This window comes from Schistocerca piceifrons, chromosome 8, assembly GCF_021461385.2.
Source record: "Schistocerca piceifrons isolate TAMUIC-IGC-003096 chromosome 8, iqSchPice1.1, whole genome shotgun sequence".
Classification (NCBI taxonomy): domain Eukaryota; kingdom Metazoa; phylum Arthropoda; class Insecta; order Orthoptera; family Acrididae; genus Schistocerca; species Schistocerca piceifrons.
Window position 1 is genome coordinate 239,814,241 of NC_060145.1, and position 21,681 is coordinate 239,835,921.

Below are 21,681 nucleotides of genomic sequence, written 5' to 3' on the forward strand. Positions count from 1 at the left end.
CTACCCATATTGTTGCACAACGCTTTCCTTAACGCAAGAAGTGTTGCTTTTCCTCTTTTTGTATGTACAAAGCATTATTATGCTCCCTGCCGCCGTTGGATAAGCAGCTGAGCAGCAAGTCGTATACTCCTAGCTCACTCATTTGTTACATAGTTTAATTCTTAATTTCTTTGCGTGTTTTTGGTACTTGCATTGTTTAATTCATAAATTTCGGGCGTATTATAGTATTTGAGAGTTGTAGCATCGCGTTTTAGTACCTGAATAGTGTAAATTCGCGTAGTCGTTTGTCTTCTGTTTTTGTTTTGAACGGCCGGTGTCGGTTGGTCACAGTCAGTGTGCTCCCTGCCGCCGTTGGATAAGCAGCTGAGCAGTAAGTCGTATACTCCTAGCTCACTCATTTGTTACATAGTTTAATTCTTAATTTCTTTGCGTGTTTTTGGTACTTGCATTGTTTAATTCATAAATTTCGGGCGTATTATAATATTTGAGAGTGTAGCATCGCGTTTTAGTACCTGAATAGTGTAAATTCGCGTAGTCTCCATCCGCCGCCGAGCAGTGTCAGCAGTGCGCAAGTAGCAGCATTACTGCATTTACTAGGCAATCTTGTATTTTAATAACCGTTTAAATTTTGTTGATTTGTTTGCGCTCTCTGTAGATTAGTTCAGACGTTCTTTGCAAAACAGTTTTTAGCATGGATAGGGACTGCAACTGCTGTGTTCGGATGCAGGCTGAGTTGGCATCCCTTCGCTCCCAGCTTCAGGCAGTGTTGGCTTCAGTCACACAGCTTGAGGCTGTTGCCAATGGGCATCACTGTGGGGGTCGGGATGGGGGTTTGTCGGGGACGGCCGGCTCGTCCCCCACATCCCCCGATCGGACTACGACTGTAGTTGCTCGGGATACTGCCCGTATTGAGGCTGATCCCTCACCTGTGGTAGAGTGGGAGGTCGTGTCAAGGTGTGGCAGGGGGCGAAAGACATTCCGGAGGGCTGAACGGAAAGCCTCTCCAGTTTGTCTGACGAACTGGTTTCAGGCTCTGTCTCAGGCTGATACTGATCTTCAGCCTGACATGGCTGCTTGTCCTATTCCAGAGGTTGCCCCTCAGTCTGCAAGATCCGGGCAGTCGCAGAGGGTGGGCTTACTGGTAGTTGGGAGCTCCAACGTCAGGCGCGTAATGGGGCCCCTTAGGGAAATGGCAGCAAGAGAGGGGAAGAAAACCAATGTGCACTCCGTGTGCATACCGGGGGGAGTCATTCCAGATGTGGAAAGGGTCCTTCCGGATACAATGAAGGGTACAGGGTGCACCCATCTGCAGGTGGTCGCTCATGTAGGCACCAATGATGTGTGTCGCTATGGATCGGAGGAAATCCTCTCTGGCTTCCGGCGGCTATCTGATTTGGTGAAGACTGCCAGTCTCGCTAGCGGGATGAAAGCAGAGCTCACCATCTGCAGCATCGTCGACAGGACTGACTGCGGACCTTTGGTACAGAGCCGAGTGGAGGGTCTGAATCAGAGGCTGAGACGGTTCTGCGACCGTGTGGGCTGCAGATTCCTCGACTTGCGCCATAGGGTGGTGGGGTTTCGGGTTCCGCTGGATAGGTCAGGAGTCCACTACACGCAACAAGCGGCTACACGGGTAGCAGGGGTTGTGTGGCGTGGGCTGGGCGGTTTTTTAGGTTAGATGGCCTTGGGCAAGTACAGAAAGGGCAACAGCCTCAACGGGTGCGGGGCAAAGTCAGGACATGCGGGGACCAAGCAGCAATCGGTATTGTAATTGTCAACTGTCGAAGCTGCGTTGGTAAAGTACCGGAACTTCAAGCGCTGATAGAAAGCACCGAAGCTGAAATCGTTATAGGCACAGAAAGCTGGCTTAAGCCAGAGATAAATTCTGCCGAAATTTTTACAAAGGTACAGACGGTGTTTAGAAAGGATAGATTGCATGCAACCGGTGGTAGAGTGTTCGTCGCTGTTAGTAGTAGTTTATCCTGTAGTGAAGTAGAAGTGGATAGTTCCTGTGAATTATTATGGGTGGAGGTTACACTCAACAACCGAACTAGGTTAATAATTGGCTCCTTTTACCGACCTCCCGGCTCAGCAGCATTAGTGGCAGAACAACTGAGAGAAAATTTGGAATACATTTCACATAAATTTTCTCAGCATGTTATAGTCTTAGGTGGAGATTTCAATTTACCAGATATAGACTGGGACATTCAGATGTTTAGGACGGGTGTTAGGGACAGAGCATCGAGTGACATTATACTGGGTGCACTATCCGAAAATTACCTCGAGCAATTAAACAGAGAACCGACTCGTGGAGATAACATCTTGGACCTACTGATAACAAACAGACCCGAACTTTTCGACTCTGTATGTACAGAACAGGGAATCAGTGATCATAAGGCCGTTGCAGCATCCCTGAATATGGAAGTTAATAGGAATATAAAAAAAGGGAGGAAGGTTTATCTGTTTAGCAAGAGTAATAGAAGGCAGATTTCAGACTACCTAACAGATCAAAACGAAAATTTCTGTTCCGACACTGACAATGTTGAGTGTTTATGGAAAAAGTTCAAGGCAATCGTAAAATGCTTTTTAGACAGGTACGTGCCGAGTAAAACTGTGAGGGACGGGAAAAACCCACCGTGGTACAACAACAAAGTTAGGAAACTACTGCGAAAGCAAAGAGAGCTCCACTCCAAGTTTAAACGCAGCCAAAACCTCTCAGACAAACAGAAGCTAAACGATGTCAAAGTTAGCGTGAGGAGGGCTATGCGTGAAGCGTTCAGTGAATTCGAAAGTAAAATTCTATGTACCGACTTGACAGAAAGTCCTAGGAAGTTCTGGTCTTACGTTAAATCAGTAAGTGGCTCGAAACAGCATATCCAGACACTACGGGATGATGATGGCATTGAAACAGAGGATGACACGCGTAAAGCTGAAATACTAAACACCTTTTTCCAAAGCTGTTTCACGGAGGAAGACCGCACTGCAGTTCCTTCTCTAAATCCTCGCACAAACGAAAAAATGGCTGACATCGAAATAAGTGTCCAAGGAATAGAGAAGCAACTGGAATCACTCAATAGAGGAAAGTCCACTGGACCTGACGGGATACCAATTCGATTCTACACAGAGTACGTGAAAGAACTTGCCCCCCTTCTAACAGCCGTGTACCGCAAGTCTCTAGAGGAACGGAGGGTTCCAAATGATTGGAAAAGAGCACAGATAGTCCCAGTCTTCAAGAAGGGTCGTCGAGCAAATGCGCAAAACTGTAGACCTATATCTCTGACGTCGATGTGTTGTAGAATTTTAGAACATGTTTTTTGCTCGAGTATCATGTCGTTTTTGGAAACCCAGAATCTACTATGTAGGAATCAACATGGATTCCGGAAACAGCGATCGTGTGAGACCCAACTCGCTTTATTTGTTCATGAGACCCAGAAAATATTAGATACAGGCTCCCAGGTAGATGCTATTTTTCTTGACTTCCGGAAGGCGTTCGATACAGTTCCGCACTGTCGCCTGATAAACAAAGTAAGAGCCTACGGAATATCAGCCCAGCTGTGTGGCTGGATTGAAGAGTTTTTAGCAAACAGAACACAGCATGTTGTTATCAATGGAGAGACGTCTACAGACGTTAAAGTAACCTCTGGCGTGCCACAGGGGAGTGTTATGGGACCATTGCTTTTCACAATATATATAAATGACCGAGTAGATAATGTCGGAAGTTCCATGCGGCTTTTCGCGGATGATGCCGTAGTATACAGAGAAGTTGCAGCATTAGAAAATTGTAGTGAAATGCAGGAAGATCTGCAGCGGATAGGCACTTGATGCAGGGAGTGGCAACTGACCCTTAACATAGACAAATGTAATGTATTGCGAATACATAGAAAGAAGGATCCTTTATTGTATGATTATATGATAGCGGAACAAACACTGGTAGCAGTTACTTCTGTAAAATATCTGGGAGTATGCGTGCGGAACGATTTGAAGTGGAATGATCATATAAAATTAATTGTTGGTAAGGCGGGTACCGGGTTGAGATTCATTGGGAGAGTGCTTAGAAAATGTAGTCCATCAACAAAGGAGGTGGCTTACAAAACACTCGTTCGACCTATACTTGAGTATTGCTCATCAGTGTGGGATCCGTACCAGATCGGTCTGACGGAGAAGATAGAGAAGATCCAAAGAAGAGCGGCGCGTTTCGTCTTAGGGTTATTTGGTAACCGTGATAGTGTTACGGAGATGTTTAATAAACTCAAGTGGCAGACTCTGCAAGAGAGGCGCTCTGCATCGCGGTGTAGCTTGCTCGCCAGGTTTCGAGAGGGTGCGTTTCTGGATGAGATATCGAATATATTGCTTCCCCCTACTTATACCTCCCGAGGAGATCACGAATGTAAAATTAGAGAGATTAGAGCGCGCACGGAGGCTTTCAGACAGTCGTTCTTCCCGCGAACCATACGCGACTGGAACAGGAAAGGGAGGTAATGACAGTGGCACGTAAAGTGCCCTCCGCCACACACCGTTGGGTGGCTTGCGGAGTATAAATGTAGATGTAGATGTAGATATAGATTATCTTTTTATGGTGTACTGACAAACGTATGAAAAACATACATGTAGCATGAGCTGTACATCGTACTGCACTTAATGATGGTTTCTTTCCGTCGAGGTGTTCTTGCTTTGGTGTGTGCTGCACCTACACATAGAACAAAGTGGTTTCTAGACATATACTTGAGACCAATACTTATGTACTATTGTTTTCATACTGATATTTTGTTTATTTTTACTACCTTGTTCCTCTACTTTATGTAGCCCTCGTTTACCAAACTAATACCTAAACACTGAGTTGTAAGTTACGAGCTCAGTGTTGTAAATTATGTTTGATGGTTGTAGGATAAAATTTTGTAAAACAACGAATATGTAACAAAGTGTCCTTTTTGGTGTCTACAGTTGTTTAAACTCACCAAGACATCAACCAATAGCTTTAGTTGTACTTAGAATTTATACTGTACTGTTGGTATTGTCTGAGGAGATTAAGATTGAAATTGTAAAATGTTTTCATGTTGCCTTCCTAGAAATATATTTATAAGTTTTAATACGAACTACTTTGCTCTCTACACCTGTTTGTCTTCCTTAACACACATTAAATGATAATTACGGATATTCAGCACTCTCTTTTATGGTTAAGAAAGAACTGTCAAGTTAGGTATTTAAAAAATTTAAAAATCTTTTTTTTCTTTTAAAAAAAGTACCCTGATTTAATTTTAATACGAACTACTTTGCTCTCTACACCTGTTTGTCTTCCTTAACACACATTAAATGTTAATTACGGATATTCAGCACTCTCTTTTATGGTTAAGAAAGATCTGTAAAGTTAGGTATTTAAAAAATTTAAAAATCTTCTTTTTTCTTTTAAAAAAATTACCCTGATTTAGATCATTCTCTGTATAATTACATTCTAAACATGCATGTGGACATATATTTGTGGTTATGCTTTAAACGAAACGCTGTGAATCAGTTTTGTTACTACTATGGCGCCACCTGATGGCTGATTGTGGTATCTTCCATGTTCACCAACCAATCAGTCTGTATCCGGCTTTTAAGAGAGCATGGGCATGTATTTTTGGTACAGTGCGTATTATAATTTATGTAAACATCGTTATACTTTTGACTTACCGATATATGTTCTTGGAATGTCTATTGATTACGTGACACTGATTAATGAACCCATGTACCAGATTCTTTGAAGTGTTGTGCGTAAGGTACATTATGGAGCCACTTACGTTAAAATATTATGTGGGTATCTCTCATCCAGTTTTGTGCACGCTCGGTTTATGCTTTGCAGATCCAAAGATGGCAACTGGTAGTTTGTTGAAACCAGAAATCTGAATAAATGCTCTACTAAAGCGATCGTGGCATTCTCAAGTATATTACTTCTGTTTTAACAGCAATCGTCCTCAGAGTGAGCTAATGTTAAGCATATACAACAACAGGACTTACCATCCTTGCCACATTCTGATGAGCATTCAGCATCCATTCAGCAAATGCGACATCAGTTATGTTGTCATATCCGTCAGCTCCCCACAAAATGATACCAGGAGACGGAGACGTACAGAACTAAAGAATCGCATTCTGTTTGTGTATACGGACACTTTGGCGTCGATCTGACCACCGTAAAATCTAAATTCCGTTCGAACAGTCCTCAGAAGGCGGAACGGCACCGACCGACCTCTGTGTCGTCCTAAGATGACTGGTGTCATCAGACGCGGAGATGGAGGGTGGTTAGTTTATCATACCGCTCTTCCGATCGTTGTCAGTTTTCGCGGCCTGGAGATGCTACTGATGAATCAAGTGAGTTCTCAAGTGGCTCATGACGCTAAGTACATCTCTGCAGATGAACAGTGCATGGCGGTCTGGGTGTCCCCCATCGAAGTGTCGGCTTAACTGCTCTGATCTGACGGGAACTGGTATATTCAAACATGGTACGGCCAACAGGGGCGAAAAGCGTCGCTGAACACTGTAGATTGCTGCTAGTGTACCGTTTGGCTCTAGCTCTATACCCTGCAAGTCTGTTGTTTGTGGTGTGGTGCCGGCGGATAACTCGAGATCGTGACTTAGCTTCTAGTACCCTACTCCCGATGTTTCGTTGTGACACACTGGCTCGTCGCGGATTTCAGCTGTTATGTTTTCTCCCTTCATCAGAGACAGTCGAATAATCCTACGATCTTAAGATAGTAGGTATTACTTCCTGAGGGAGTTTGGTTATTCTTCTTGTCAAACTATCGTCCTGAGTACATTCATCACCGTCTGCTTGGCACTACAGACATCTGTCTATGTGATCTGTCAGTGTGACGCCCCCTCGTCCCTCATGACAATGATTTGCTTTTCCCCAAGCCCACGTGGCCGTTTTCTGAGATCTCCACACGAAATTTTCCTATAATGTTGGAAACACCAAAGAACCATCCTGTACTTACATCACTTCTCATCTGTAGAAACGGCATTTTCTATAGTGAAAATAAGTCCCCGTGATCACTAAATTTTAATTTAACACTTAGCTTAGGCATGGAAGTAATGTAGTATGGTTTGGTCAAGGTGTACATGGTAGAACACCCTCCATTTCCGTCACTGTAATAACGGTGAGAGGCGCCGTCTATATTTCGTATGCCTGCCATTCCACCAGACGTTGCGGCACGAATCATTGTAGCGTGTATACACAAGTGCCAGAAGTCAGTTAATTCGTACGTCAAGTCATAACTGAGTCCGGGGAACGGTTTGATTGTGTCACCTGGTCGCCCAGAGCTCGCGAGCTTTCGCCGCTGCTGTTGACAACTCTGCTAATCGCCCGCAAGAAACGGCAGCGCGCCGACACAGCACAGCAGGTACCGACTGCTACGGAAAAAGGGAGGCGGACGCTTTTTACGAGGACTTACGCAGACTGTGCCTCGGTCGTATCTATAAATGGTCCCGAATTCAGAACAGCAGCACCAGTTCGCTCATAGCAGCCGACAGAGTACCTCACTGGGGACAAATATGGTTCATGGACAGGTGAGCTCCATTGACATCAAAGCAATAGCTATTATATTTCACACTCGTCCGAGTGAACACCTCCTCATGTTCCTGACGCTAGGAGAACACCCTGGAGCTATTTCCCTCAAACCATGAAATGTTGCTGTTCGTAATAGCTATTCCGTTTTCTTCCACTTGACAGTTCTTTAGATCACAATTGTTTTATCTGTCTTTGATTTGGCGTTGCTACACAACAACATGTAGTTTCAGAACGCTGTTGACAGCTTTGCCATAATGAGTCCGCGTTAAACTAGCAGTTCTACTTGAAGATATGGTAATGAAAGGAAAGGATTAAATAAAATCGAATCATCATATGCTACAAACAGGTGATAGCGGATCTTAGGCCTCTCTTCGGATATACATGTTCCTAATTTAGATATTTGCTTGATATAGAGAGGAGTAACAATATTTGTCTACAACGCATGTACGATCCAAAATGTATACCACTCTCACCATAGGATATTCCCACAGAAATGTAAATTACAGAAATTACATTGGAAATGGAAATGCCGCGTGGTGACTAGGGCCCCCAGTCGGGTTGACCGTTCGCCTGGTGCAAATCTTTCGAGTTGACGCCACTTCGGCGACGTGCGTGTCGATGGGGATGAAATAATGATGATAAGAACATCACAACACCCAGTCCCTGAGCGGAGAAACTCTCCGACCCAGCCGGGAATCGAACCCGTGCGGTTAGGTATTACATTCCGTCGCGCTGACCACTCAGCTACCAGGGGCGGACAGAAATTACATTGATCAACCAGAACATTATCACCACCGACCTACTATCGATATAAACCTGTCCAGGCAATAGCAGCGTGACCTGGCGAGGAATGACTGCTAGTCAGACACACGCACGATGCATGTAGTGTCATCGAGCATGCTGTCCGTTTGTAGAATGGGGAAAGCGTGCGATGTATCTGAGTTTGACGACGGCAGATTGTGAGAGCCCGGAGGCTCGGCACGAGCATTCCTTTAACTGCATGGCTTGTCGTTTGCTCGAAGAGTGCTATGGTGAGGGTCTTCAACTTGTCCAGACGTCGTGAAGCTGGGCAGTCATCCCTCATTACACACTTCGAACGTCGGAGGCTGGACAGACTGGAAAACAGGACAGGCGACAAACTGTGGCGGAACTGACATCAGACATTAATGCTCGGCGGCGTTCAGGTGTGTCTGAATACACAGAGCGCCAAACATTCCTGACGATGCGCTTTTGCAGCCGACGACCCACGCATCTACCAATGTTAACACTATGACTGAAATAGGCACATGCCACAACACTGAACGTTGGCGCAATGGCAGAGCGTTGCATGGTCTGATGAATACCGAATAGCTTCTTCATCATGCCGATTGGAGTGTGCGAATCCGTCGCTTTCCAGGGGATTAGCTCCTTGAAACTGAGATGGTGGGACGGTGACAAGCTGGCGGCGGCTCTATTGTGCTGTGAGGAACATTTACGTGGGCATTCATGGGCCCAATGGAGCTCGTGCAAAGCACCATGACGGCGAAGGAGTATCGTTCACTGGTTGCAGACCACGTACTCCACTTCATGACATCATGTTTTACGACTGCAGTGGCATTTTTCAGCAACATAAAGTGACATGTGACAAGGCCAGGAGCGCGATAGAGTGGTTCGAGGAACACAGTGGCGAGTTCTAGTTGACGTGCTGGCCCCCCAACCCGACCGAACACATCTGGGATGTGACTGAACGTGGCGTCAGAGCTAGTCGCCTCCCCCCCTCCCCTCCCCCCAATTTACGGGAATTGGCGACTTGTGCAGATGTGAGGCCAACTCGCTCGACCGACCCACCAGGGCCTCGTTACCTCCATGCCACGAAGTGTCGCTGTTGTTATCCGTGACAAAGACGGTCATACCAGCTATTAGGTACGCTGTCATAATGTTCTGGCTGATCAGTGTACACATCTGTATATAACCTACGTATTCTTGTATTTTCTTTAAATCTGGATGTATTAGGTCTTACAAGCAGAGTCTTAAAGCAGAGAACGTCCTGAATCACAGTAATTGTCCAGTGATATTATCGTCCAGTGATATTCTGACTGCACTCAGGTTACGCAGAAGGTGTAACAGGCAGTAGGAGTCACTTTAGTAGACTTGTAGTACCAAGCGCTTTCTTTTACTGTTTTGGCTCCCATGAAATTCTGTGTCTATATTGTTACAAGACTTAGGTGTCTTCTTAGTGAATCTATGATGTGCACTGTATAACGACCTATTCGATGAGTTTATTTCTTGAAACGCTGTTTAAAAAAAGAATGTCGGCAACCAATACTTCAGCGACGTTTCTTTCAAAAGGAATAGTAATTTTACTTACAATTTCATGTAGTCAAGACGAAACAACGTTAAAAGTGAGTTATCACTATAACGTTTGGCAGCCGCAATCAGTGTGCGTTGTCTGCTTGATCACTCGTAGTGAAATTTTATCTTTAGTATTTCAGTATTTTTTCCCTTTCATCGTCGATCAGTAGGTATAAAAAGCAATATATAGGAGATAAGATTCTTTTGGTTTTCGACTGCTCATTTCCACAGCAGCGCATTTCTATGTGTTATGTCTAACTGCCATATTTGGTTGCCACTTCGCTGTGGAATATACCAAATGGGCAGATGATGTGATCGTTGTCTTCAAGGTAAAGAAGTTTATTTGATATGTTCTTTTGTCTTTTCATACGACAGCACGACCGTACTGTTTCACGCTGACACTGAGAAATAGAATTTGTGATTGTTACATTTGTGGTTTTCTTTTCTTTAGATTGCTCCTGTTTGATCAGTATTAATCAGCTTACGTAGCTATGTGCTTTGCAGGAAAGTTGACCATCTGTGTCACTGATTCGTGTAATGGAAATGTAACATATGTCTTCTTGAATTTTTGTGTCGGTAGACTTACAGCGAACTTCATCTGCTACTACTCACTGTGATGCTTGTTGCATGATTAGCGTTCAGCGGTAATGAATCAGGGTCTTCATTAGGAGTTTTATTGCTGCTAAGCGAGACTTCAACCTTGGCTTAATATTTGTTGTCGTAACTATTCGCGCAATGATTGTTCTTGATTAATCTTCAGATTACTCTTCATCACTAGCGTACTAAACTGTGATCTGAGTCGATGTCCTCTCCTGGATACGCCTTATAATACAGTATCTGAGTTCGGAATCTCTGTCTGACCGTGATTTAATCTTTTTTCCCGGATATCCTAGCCGTTTCAAAGTATACCTCCTCCTCATGTGATTCTTGAGCAGGGTGTTCGCTATTTCTAGGTGAAAATTACTGCAGAATTCAATTAATCTTTCTCCTCTCTCATTCCTAGTACCAGGCCTATAGCAGCCCTAACCCTTTCTTCTGCTGCATCCTTTATAACTGCATTCCAGTTCTCCATGACTATTAGATTTTCGTCTCCCTTTACGTGTTGAATTACCAGTTCAGTATCGTCATATATTTTGTCTATCTCTTCATCCTCAGCTTGCGGTGGCTGCATGTATACCTGGATTATTGTTGTCGGTGTCGGTTTGCTATCGATTCTGATCAGCACAACCCTATCACTGAGCTGTTCACAATTGCTCGCTCTCTGCCCTACTTCCTACTCATAAAGATCCTACTCCCGTTCTGCTTCTGTTGGTGTTCCTCTTATCTCATCTGACTAGAAATGCTTGTCTTCTTTCTATTTCACTTTCGTGAGCCCTACTATATCTAGATTCCCTTTTCAGATTTTCTAGTTTCCCTGCCAAGTCCAGATTTCTCACATTCCACGCCCGTACGCGTAGAACGTTACAGTTTCGATGATTATTCGATCTTCTTCTCGTGTTCACCTCTCCATTGGTTCACCTCTCCCTTGGCAGTCCCGTCCCGGAGATCCGAATGGGGGACTAGTCCGGAATCTTTTTCCAATGGAGAGATCATGAAGACACTTATGCAAGTACAGGCGACACGTGCAGTGAATACCCATAATGTGTCTGTAATGCAATGGTTTCCCTTGCCATTAATGGGCTACGTGTGGGGGAATGTGAAGAGCATAGTTTACGAGATTCCAGTCGATACTCGCACGGACCTGGTTAGGATTACCGCAGCCGCAGAAGTAGTAAAAACTACTGGTTTCTTGAGCATGTAAGACAGTCATTTTGCGTCTCTGTACACTCGGTCTTGATCGTAATAGTCGACATTTTGAACTATACCTGCAAGAGAAGGTTTTTCCTTTAATACGTGGTGGACTGCACACTGAGAGAGCGGACTGACATTATTGTGACAAAAGCGTATTTGTTTCGTCTGAGGGTTGTTGCATTACTCTGTGTTGTGTGCTGTACCTTTTGGTTAATGCACATTAAAAACTTCTTCACTGGTGTGAAAATACGTCCACAGACACAAGCGTGGTGGTGCTAACAAACCGAATAAATCAAAATTAAATTATTACTCTTTAACGAGATGCCTGACACCGTAGATAGCTTAAGCCAAAATACTGAGAAGCTATCCGCGAACAATGTGTGAAAGCTTGTCGATGGATTTCTGATTTACCCTGTATAAGTATCTGAATTTTTGCAGTTGTATACTAACTCTAACCGTACAACATATTTAACATTACTTGCACATGCTGCTGTCGTGCACGAAATGATTTACAGACATCGTATTTTCATTCTTAAATTCGCTAATGTAAGTCGCTTTGCTGCTGCCTACAAAACGCCATAACACGGTTTATGTTTCTGCAGATGGTGTCGGCTCTGCTGTTGGCGGTGATGGCCTCCACGTGTCACCAGGCGATGTGCGGCCACGCCCACTCCTACGCCCACCAGACGGGTCCCGTGGTGGGTCCCGCCCACCCAGTCACTGTGGGACACGCCGGCTATGGGGGATACGGACACGGTCACGGAGGGCACAGTGTGGACTACGTGGTAAGGCCCCAGCATTAATTCCTATCAGTGCTTGTGAATGGACCACTACTATCTCTAAGCAAGACATTCTATGATTGCCGCGTGGGATTAGCCGAGCGGTCTGAGGCGCTGCAGTGGTGGACTGTGCGGCTGGTCCCGGCGGAGGTTCGAGTCCTCCCTCGGGCATGGGTGTGTGTGTTTGTCCTGAGGGTAATTTAGGTTAAGTAGTGTGTAAGCTTAGGGACTGATGACCTTAGCAGTTAAGTCCCGTAAGATTTCACACACATTTGAACGTTTTTCTATGATTATTGTGGCCAATTTATTTATGCAAAATCCATATTATAAGCCAATACTGAACTTCCGAAAATTACGAATTAATCTGTTGAAACTGGAAAATATTTCAATAACACAGGTGACGACTGATTTTATTTAGGAAAAACAGGAAATACTTGGGGTCACAGTCTACCTGTATGATAACAAGTTAGGGGTATGCACATGCGCGCACGCACGCTTTCGCACTCGCGCATACACACACACACACACACACACACACACACACACACACACACACACACACACACGGACGAAATTACGCAACAATTTATTCAGCTCTGTTGGCGACTAACTTTGGAAATTTATTCTCACGACAACGAGAAAAAGTCATTTCACCATTACTATGAACCAAGATACGTTCACGTAATGGAGTTGCTTAAACCGGCAAAATAATCACAGCTATTTCTATCTGTTCACAATACGCCTCCGTTCCCTCCAGACGAAGTAAAATTGTATAATCGCCCCACCCTCTCTGTCTGTCTGTCTGTCTCTCTCTCTCTCTCTCTCTCTCTCGACATCATCTGGCAATTGTTGTATAAATTTCATACAAACCTGTAGGTCAGTTATTCAGTATCAATAAAAGTAAGAAGGGTACACATTTACCATTAGACCTTAAGAAGGAATGCCGAAAATCACTTCCCCAGTGCTATGGGAGTATCACTTCCACTTTTTACTAACTATGGCGCAAAAGTGAAGATTATCAAAGTGTAAATGAACTGCTTTCTACTCGATCTGGATTGCACAAAAAGTTTTATTATGTCATTTTTGAAAACATATCTCTTTGAGCAGTTAGCGTTTCGTGGAGTCGTAGCACCTGCTCCATCCAGCACCACCGTCCACCACAACGTGGTAGGTTTGAAGGTGGTCTAAAACAGACCGAAACCGGTAACCTCATATAAGAAAGAAGTTTCACTACGGTTGTGACTGTTCAGGTTCATTTTTAAGATTTATTGTGTGGTTATAGATTTCAACTACCTTTGCTAATCAGGAGACGAAAATAAGGTAGCAACCGGCAAGAACAATTCCATATTCTTGTTCAACTTTATGCTTTTGCTCTTGTAATGATATTATCTCATGTTGCTATTGCTGCCGCGCGGAGTGGCCGCGCGATTTGTGGCGCCATGTCACGGGCTGCGCGGCCTCTCCCGGCGGAGGTTCGAGTCCTCCCTCGGGCATGGGTGTGTGTGTTTGTCCTGAGGGTAATTTAGGTTAAGTAGTGTGTAAGCTTAGGGACTGATGACCTTAGCAGTTAAGTCTCGTAAGATTTCACACACATTTGAACGTTTTTCTATGATTATTGTGGCCAATTTATTTATGCAAAATCCATATTATAAGCCAATACTGAACTTCCGAAAATTACGAATTAATCTGTTGAAACTGGAAAATATTTCAATAACACAGGTGACGACTGATTTTATTTAGGAAAAACAGGAAATACTTGGGGTCACAGTCTACCTGTATGATAACAAGTTAGGGGTATGCACATGCGCGCACGCACGCTTTCGCACTCGCGCATACACACACACACACACACACACACACACACACACACACACACACACACACGGACGAAATTACGCAACAATTTATTCAGCTCTGTTGGCGACTAACTTTGGAAATTTATTCTCACGACAACGAGAAAAAGTCATTTCACCATTACTATGAACCAAGATACGTTCACGTAATGGAGTTGCTTAAACCGGCAAAATAATCACAGCTATTTCTATCTGTTCACAATACGCCTCCGTTCCCTCCAGACGAAGTAAAATTGTATAATCGCCCCACCCTCTCTGTCTGTCTGTCTGTCTCTCTCTCTCTCTCTCTCTCTCTCGACATCATCTGGCAATTGTTGTATAAATTTCATACAAACCTGTAGGTCAGTTATTCAGTATCAATAAAAGTAAGAAGGGTACACATTTACCATTAGACCTTAAGAAGGAATGCCGAAAATCACTTCCCCAGTGCTATGGGAGTATCACTTCCACTTTTTACTAACTATGGCGCAAAAGTGAAGATTATCAAAGTGTAAATGAACTGCTTTCTACTCGATCTGGATTGCACAAAAAGTTTTATTATGTCATTTTTGAAAACATATCTCTTTGGGCAGTTAGCGTTTCGTGGAGTCGTAGCACCTGCTCCATCCAGCACCACCGTCCACCACAACGTGGTAGGTTTGAAGGTGGTCTAAAACAGACCGAAACCGGTAACCTCATATAAGAAAGAAGTTTCACTACGGTTGTGACTGTTCAGGTTCATTTTTAAGATTTATTGTGTGGTTATAGATTTCAACTACCTTTGCTAATCAGGAGACGAAAATAAGGTAGCAACCGGCAAGAACAATTCCATATTCTTGTTCAACTTTATGCTTTTGCTCTTGTAATGATATTATCTCATGTTGCTATTGCTGCCGCGCGGAGTGGCCGCGCGATTTGTGGCGCCATGTCACGGGCTGCGCGGCCTCTCCCGCCGGAGGTTAGAGTCCTCCCGCGGGCATGGGTGTGTGTGTTGTCCATAGACACATAATTAAATTATTACTCTGTAACGAGCTACCGGATACCGTACACTCAGTCCTGATCGTAATAGTCGACATTTTGAACAATACCTGCAAGAGAAAGTTCTTTCTTTAATACGAGCTGTACTGTACACTGAGAGAGCGGTCTGGATTGCACAAAAAGATTTATTATGTAATAATAGGGACCGATGACCTCAGCAGTTTGGTTCCTTAGGAATTCACACACATTTGAACATTTTGTTGCTATTGCTGTGTTCCAAATGTTGCTCAACATCTTATGAATTAATGTTGGCTCCTTGAAAACTTACGGACACATGAAGTCTCCGTGCTGAATAGGGCCTCAAAGCCAGAAGATTTTTTTCGTGGTTAGAACGTTTAACGTCTTAGCAATCCACGCAAAACTTATGGCTTATCCTCATAAATTCTACCAATTTATCTCTCCCGTAATGTTTTAATTTTCCAGGGCGTTTCAAAACAGTGTACACCCCAGTGAAAGATCAGTTCTGAAAACAACCCTGAGGTTTGGTTAATCCTACGAGGGCTACTTTTTTCAAGCACCGTTCGGTCGCGAAATTGGGACCACAGTGAGAATCCGGTGGAGCTTTACGCAGATGTATTGCTCAGTCTCTAGTATGCCCATGTAATTCAGCCATGTCGCGTTTTTCAGTTCTGAGCACACAGTGAACGCTTAAAGATGTCTAGAACAACAGTGTCTCCCGCCAAGCGTGAAGTGCCTGCTGGGAGGTTGCGCCTGATTTCTTGTAGCTTATCTAACGTGTGATGTGTTTCCTTCTTCATGACAGTTCTCGGCCGCAAACTGCAGGTGCAACGAAGCCGATCCTGCAGCGTTTTCAATGGGAAGTGTTTGATCACCCGCCACGCAGTCCGGACCTGGCTCCCTGTGATTGTCATTCCTTCGCTCACCTGAACCGCTGGTTATGAGTACAGCATTTTTGCACAGACAACGAGCTTCACACCGGCGTAGGGAATTGGCGAAAACAGCGGGAGGCTTCCTTCTCTGACGAGGGTACTGAAAAGTTGGTACCACGCTACGACAGATGTCTAAGTCGGAGTGGTGGCTGTATAGTAGCTGGGAAGTACAATTAAATGTTGCAAATAAAATTTTTGATCTTCCCTGTGATTTCCATTTCGTGACTGTTCGGAGGCTGAAATAAAAAATAGCCCACGTTTCTTCCAAGAGTGGTAAGGCTAGCAATGTAAGTAGGATATTTTCTATGAGTTAGGGACAGGTGCTGACAAAATTCGAGCTCTAAGGACGATTGTGAGTCCAGCATGGATAGCTAAGTCGTTAAGTACAGTGCCAGCGAAAGACTAGGTTCAGCTTTCCGAGTCCAGACCAGGGCGCAATTTTCATTTTCCAGGAACTTTCAAAACGGCGTACACTTCGCTGCAGAGATACATACTGTAGGAAAAACTGTTTTCGTGTCTAAATTGATTTGACACTATACTAACAGAGGGCTTTTATCAACAACCAACAAATAAAATTACGAAGTAGTTTAATGTGACTGACGTGACTGTATGCTTTCGCAGGCGTACCCGAAGTACGAGTTCGAGTATGGGGTGTCTGACGGTCACACAGGGGACCACCACTCCCAGAAGGAGCACCGCGACGGAGACGTCGTGACGGGCGAGTACTCGCTCAAGGAGCCGGACGGCAGCGTGCGCACCGTCAAGTACCACGCCGACAAGTCCGGCTTCCACCCCGTCGTGCACAACTCGCATCACGGTGAGAGACTCCGATACTGTTGTGGTCTTGAGTTGGAAGACTGGTTTGATGAAATTCTCCATGCTAGTCTATCCTGTGCAAGTCTTTTCATCTCTGCATAACTACTGCAATCGGCTTCCACTTAAATCCATACAACCCGTAGCCAAGCCTTGTTATTGCTTTACAACTTTTACCCTCCATACTTACCTTCATCACCAAACATGATTCCTTGATGCGTTCGAATGTGTACTGTCAACTGATCCCCTGTTCTTGTGCCCTAAAGCTCTTCACTTCCCAATTCCATTCCTACCTCTCCGTTAGTTATTTTATCGACTCATCTAATCTTCAGCCTCCCTCTGTAGCACTACATTGCAGAAACTTCTATTCCCTCTTTGTTTGAACTGGTTGTCGTCCAATTTTCACATCCATACGAGGCTACACTCTTGATAAATTCCTTCAGAAAAGACTTCGTAACATTTATGCTAGATGTGAATAAATTTCCCTTTTTCAGAATCGTTTTTCTTTAAACTATTAGTCTGCATTATGTGTCCCCTCTAATCCGTTATTGTGCTTCCCAAATAGCAGAATTCATGTACGATTTTTAGTTCTTCATTTCCCAATCTAGTTCCCACAGCATTACCGGAATTAATTTGTTTACATTCCCTTACCATACTTTTACTTTTGTTTATATTCAGCCTCTTTTCACGACATCATCCATTCCGTTCAACTAATATTAAAAGTTGTTTCTAACCTCTGCTAACGTCAAATTTTTATCTCTCCTCTCTGTACTTTTTCTTTCCAAATTTCTCCCCGGTTTACTTTACTGCTTGTTCAATGAGCGCCTACATTCAAAGAGCGCCTACAGATTGATAGACAACGGGGACAATCTGTAACCCTGTCTCAGTTCCTTATCAACTTTATGGATGCAACGCAGGAGTAAGGGTGAAGAACAAGAATGTGCTGATGGTTGAGCAAGAATGTGCTGATGGTTGATCCTAGCTACGCACTAATACGAAGAGAAGATCGTAGTTAGGGATTCTCGAAAATAAATTCCTGTATATTCAGGAACAGTCTGGTGTTTTAGGGACGCTGATGGAGATGGAAATGTACTCCAATGCTTACTTTAAAGAGTGCAACACTTACAGCCTTCCTTTTTTCTCATCTAGTTGTCTACAAGATCGTCAAAGCTGTAGTGGGATAAGAAAGGAAGCAAGATTAGGGTTTCACGTTCCGTCGATGACGAAACAGTTAGACAGATCTCAAGCACCGGTTGGGAAGTGAGTGATGTTAAAGAAAATGTTTCCCTTTCGACAGAACAATCTCTACCTTTATCTTAAGTAATTTAGAGAAGCCACGGAAGACGTAAATCTATGTGGACGAATGGGGACTTGAATCATCATTTTCTAGAACGCGTCTCTAGCGCCTTTCCACTGCGCCTTTCACCGAGCCTCGCTCTCATGTCGGCTAATTTATACCAGTCATATGTGAGTGGTTGACTGAATAGTTTCATCACTCGCGAAATTTCGTTACAAACCCTTGCTTAGTGTTATTCTTAAGCTACTTGTAAAAGGGACCTGACAATGATCGTTGATTAAAGCCATAGTTGCTTTAAATATTGACGGTTATCGGTTGCTGCCGTTATGGGCCATCATCAGATACTGTCAGCTGGTTTACTGTGTAATTCCTGATCTTCAAGTCAAGTATTTTTGTACTGAGGCAGCCATACACGGTTACGAAATTGTTTCAGAGCAAAAATTCTGAAATCATCTGAAGGTGGCCATAATGGTCGAGCCAGTAGTCGCCAGTAAGTATTACATCGCAACTATGACTGTCGTAAATAGTCAATCCTAACTTTCCAACAGTTGTTGTGTCTCAATGTCGACAGTATGTCTACTCTTACAAAAAGAGTTGAATTTCTCGAAAAGTAATATTATTTGAATTTCGTATCTGAATTTTTCTCTACAGTGAAATTAAAATGAAGCACTGGGAGGATTTATCATGCACAGAAACAGAAACTTAGCGAAAAGTTGAATATGTAATCTTCCGACAAGACAGAGCTCCTGCGCATCGTATCATTTGTGTTATTTTCTTCATGTGAAACTCTGTCGTTGATGTACTGGCAGGGATGGCTTGAATGAAAACCAGAATATGAGCCTCACTCCTTTAGCTACTTGCCAGCTCAGTAAGTTACTGCATCATGATCAAGTCAACTATATTCCAAATTTGTAGAAGAGAAACAGAATGACATTTGGTACAGATAATGATCTAAGTCATTAGTTCTATGTACGTTCGGCAACAAATGGAAGCCAAATCGAACAGCAGTAAAGTTACGACGGTTTGTAGATTGTCTTATTTAGTACGTATTTGAAAAGTTGATTGTTTAAGCTTGTGTCGGTAAATCATAACAAGTATGTATTTGAAAAGTTTATTGTTCAAGTTTATGTCGGTAGTGATACCAACGTTTTTGTCTGCGGTTTTACGGACGTGCGGTATCTTAGCTACATTTCGTACTAAGCTCTACAGCGAAGCATACACTTAAAATGCCGAAGGGCTAATATTCTGAAGATGGTCCTATTAGATCTGTGACAGAAATCCTTTGCTTTGCAGTGCTAATACTTGTATTTACTCCTCCTCAGGTTACGGGGCTGCTGTGGGAGGTGCTGGACTAGGACGTGGGTATGGATACTACTGAAGGTGTCCCGCTGGGTTCCAGAGCATATCGACAGAATTCATGTAATGGACGTATCAATGGATGTATTATGTTAACATCTTTCAATAACTGTTCATTATTATTCCATTGAATACACTTTCCTGATTGTGGTATTGATATAATCTGATGATAACACAGTGAAATTTCTATCACTGAAGGTACGAGCTATCTTATCATACCAAATGAATCAGAATGGTGACATTGTTCTTATTTTTTCCTCGTGTAAATATAACCTGTGTTGCATGTTGGTTTTATACATTTTTGTACTGTTTATGTAATATATCTAAAAATAATAAAAACAAATTCCTGCTCAAAAAAGAACAGCTTCATTTTATTTAGCTTACGAGATAAGGCTCCTCTGTTTTCTTTTTCAGTTATGAAATCCGAGGAAAATATCGAGGCAGATAAAAAATTGTTTTGGATAATCCAGTTTTAGAACAAGTGTCTCAGATATCGTATTTAGGTTACGCTGTAGGTTTTGATTTGCACCCTGTTGTTGAAAATAACATACACAAATTCCAAGCTTTCTGTGGTACCATTAGCAGAACACTAGGCCATAAAGTACAAAAAGAAACTATCATGACATTCTGTAGACTAATGGTGGTTTCCGTATTATCCTACGGAAGCTAGGTATCCACAAAAAAAAAAAACAAACAAGAAATGAAATTCAGAGAGCAGAGATGAGGTTCCTAAGAAAGAAGAAGTGTTGCACAAGAAGAGATTTGATTAGAAACGAAGGTATTAGACAGAATTAAATATTTTCAGCATGAACGAAAAAACTCAAAAATATCGAGAAGACTGGATACAACACCTTGTGAGAATTCCAGGTCACAGAATTCCTCAAAAGATCCTGAACGACAAGCTGACTGGGAAAAGAGGTATTAGAAGACCTAGAAAAACATCGGAATGATTTTGTTTGTGAGTTCAGAGCAGGCAACAGCCTAATCCATGAAAGGAAGATGATGATGGTGAGATCTGTACATAAATACTGGCTCATCAGAGATAAAATATTTGAGAGAATCGATGAAATCGTCAGGTTTTCGCCTTGATCATTTGACCGACATATTAAGGAATCAGATCGCCCCTGAAGAGCTAGTGCTGATTAATTAAGTTGCGCAATGGAATTTAAAGAAAGCGATAATTTATGGGTCTATGATGACTGTATCTGTTGCGTGGGTATTACTTTGCTTTCTACTTACCTAATGATATGGGTTTCATTAACTGTGAAAGGAATATCAAGAGGTAAAATATATTCATAATGTATTCCATAACTGGGAGTTTAGATATTGAAGGTATTAAACATCCATTATAAACAGTGCTGAATCCAGTATTACACAGTTGGCCAAACCACCATTTGTTGGCAAGGTTCTTAGGTGGATGGGTGTAGCAATTTAATTACGGCGATTTTCCGTCGTCATTATCCTGTCGCGAAGCTCAACAACAAGTATGCAGTAACCGCAAAGCCAAGAGGATGATAGCTACGGAAAGAACATTGTTGGGGCAGAGCGACCGATCATTATTTCCATAAAGCCAACGAGTTGACCTGCCTATCCAGCCCCATCAAGCTGTTGGTGCAAAGTGTTCTTACCGGAGTCAGAGATCATGGTGCGTCGTGCCACAAAGGTGTCAGCTCGAAAGGGCACTCAGTCTCTCTTCAGTCTGGATTTCAAGTCTCCCCTCCTGTCTAGGGAGCTGAAGTGCCCTCCATCATCTCCGCACCCTAGGTCTGTTGCCTCTCGTCCCTGTCGATTGAGTCCTAGAAACTCAACCCCTCTTGGCATGTCGGCTGTTTTTATACTTACTTACTTTTAAGGTCTTCTCCACTCTCCTGTAGTTGCCCCGTATTCACACTCGCCAGCTTTCACGATCAGGGTAGTCTTCGTCTTCCTCTGACAGACCTCTCTTTCTCACCATTCCAATTACACCTACATATTCCATCGCTTCCCATAGTCCGTTGATGGGTACAGACTCATATGG

The 21,681-nt window shown here is 43.3% G+C and overlaps 1 protein-coding gene across 1 annotated transcript; it reads left to right on the forward strand.

Annotated features, from left to right (window-relative positions):
* Window positions 1-7,480: 7,480 nt before the first annotated feature.
* LOC124711939 (cuticle protein 7-like) lies at window positions 7,481-20,006 on the forward strand. Its single transcript, XM_047242198.1, has 4 exons — window positions 7,481-7,536; window positions 12,262-12,444; window positions 16,820-17,015; window positions 19,631-20,006. Exons 1-4 carry the CDS (start codon window positions 7,522-7,524, stop codon window positions 19,684-19,686), a joined length of 450 nt encoding a protein of 149 aa, XP_047098154.1. The 5' UTR covers window positions 7,481-7,521; the 3' UTR covers window positions 19,687-20,006.
* The last annotated feature ends 1,675 nt before the right edge of the window (window positions 20,007-21,681 follow it).

Excerpts from the sequence above, each read along its gene's own strand:
- LOC124711939 (XM_047242198.1), top strand. Across the intron at positions 12,445-16,819 it reads GGCACAGTGTGGACTACGTG|GCGTACCCGAAGTACGAGTT; the intron begins GTAAGGCCCCAG and ends ATGCTTTCGCAG. Across the intron at positions 17,016-19,630 it reads CGTGCACAACTCGCATCACG|GTTACGGGGCTGCTGTGGGA; the intron begins GTGAGAGACTCC and ends ACTCCTCCTCAG.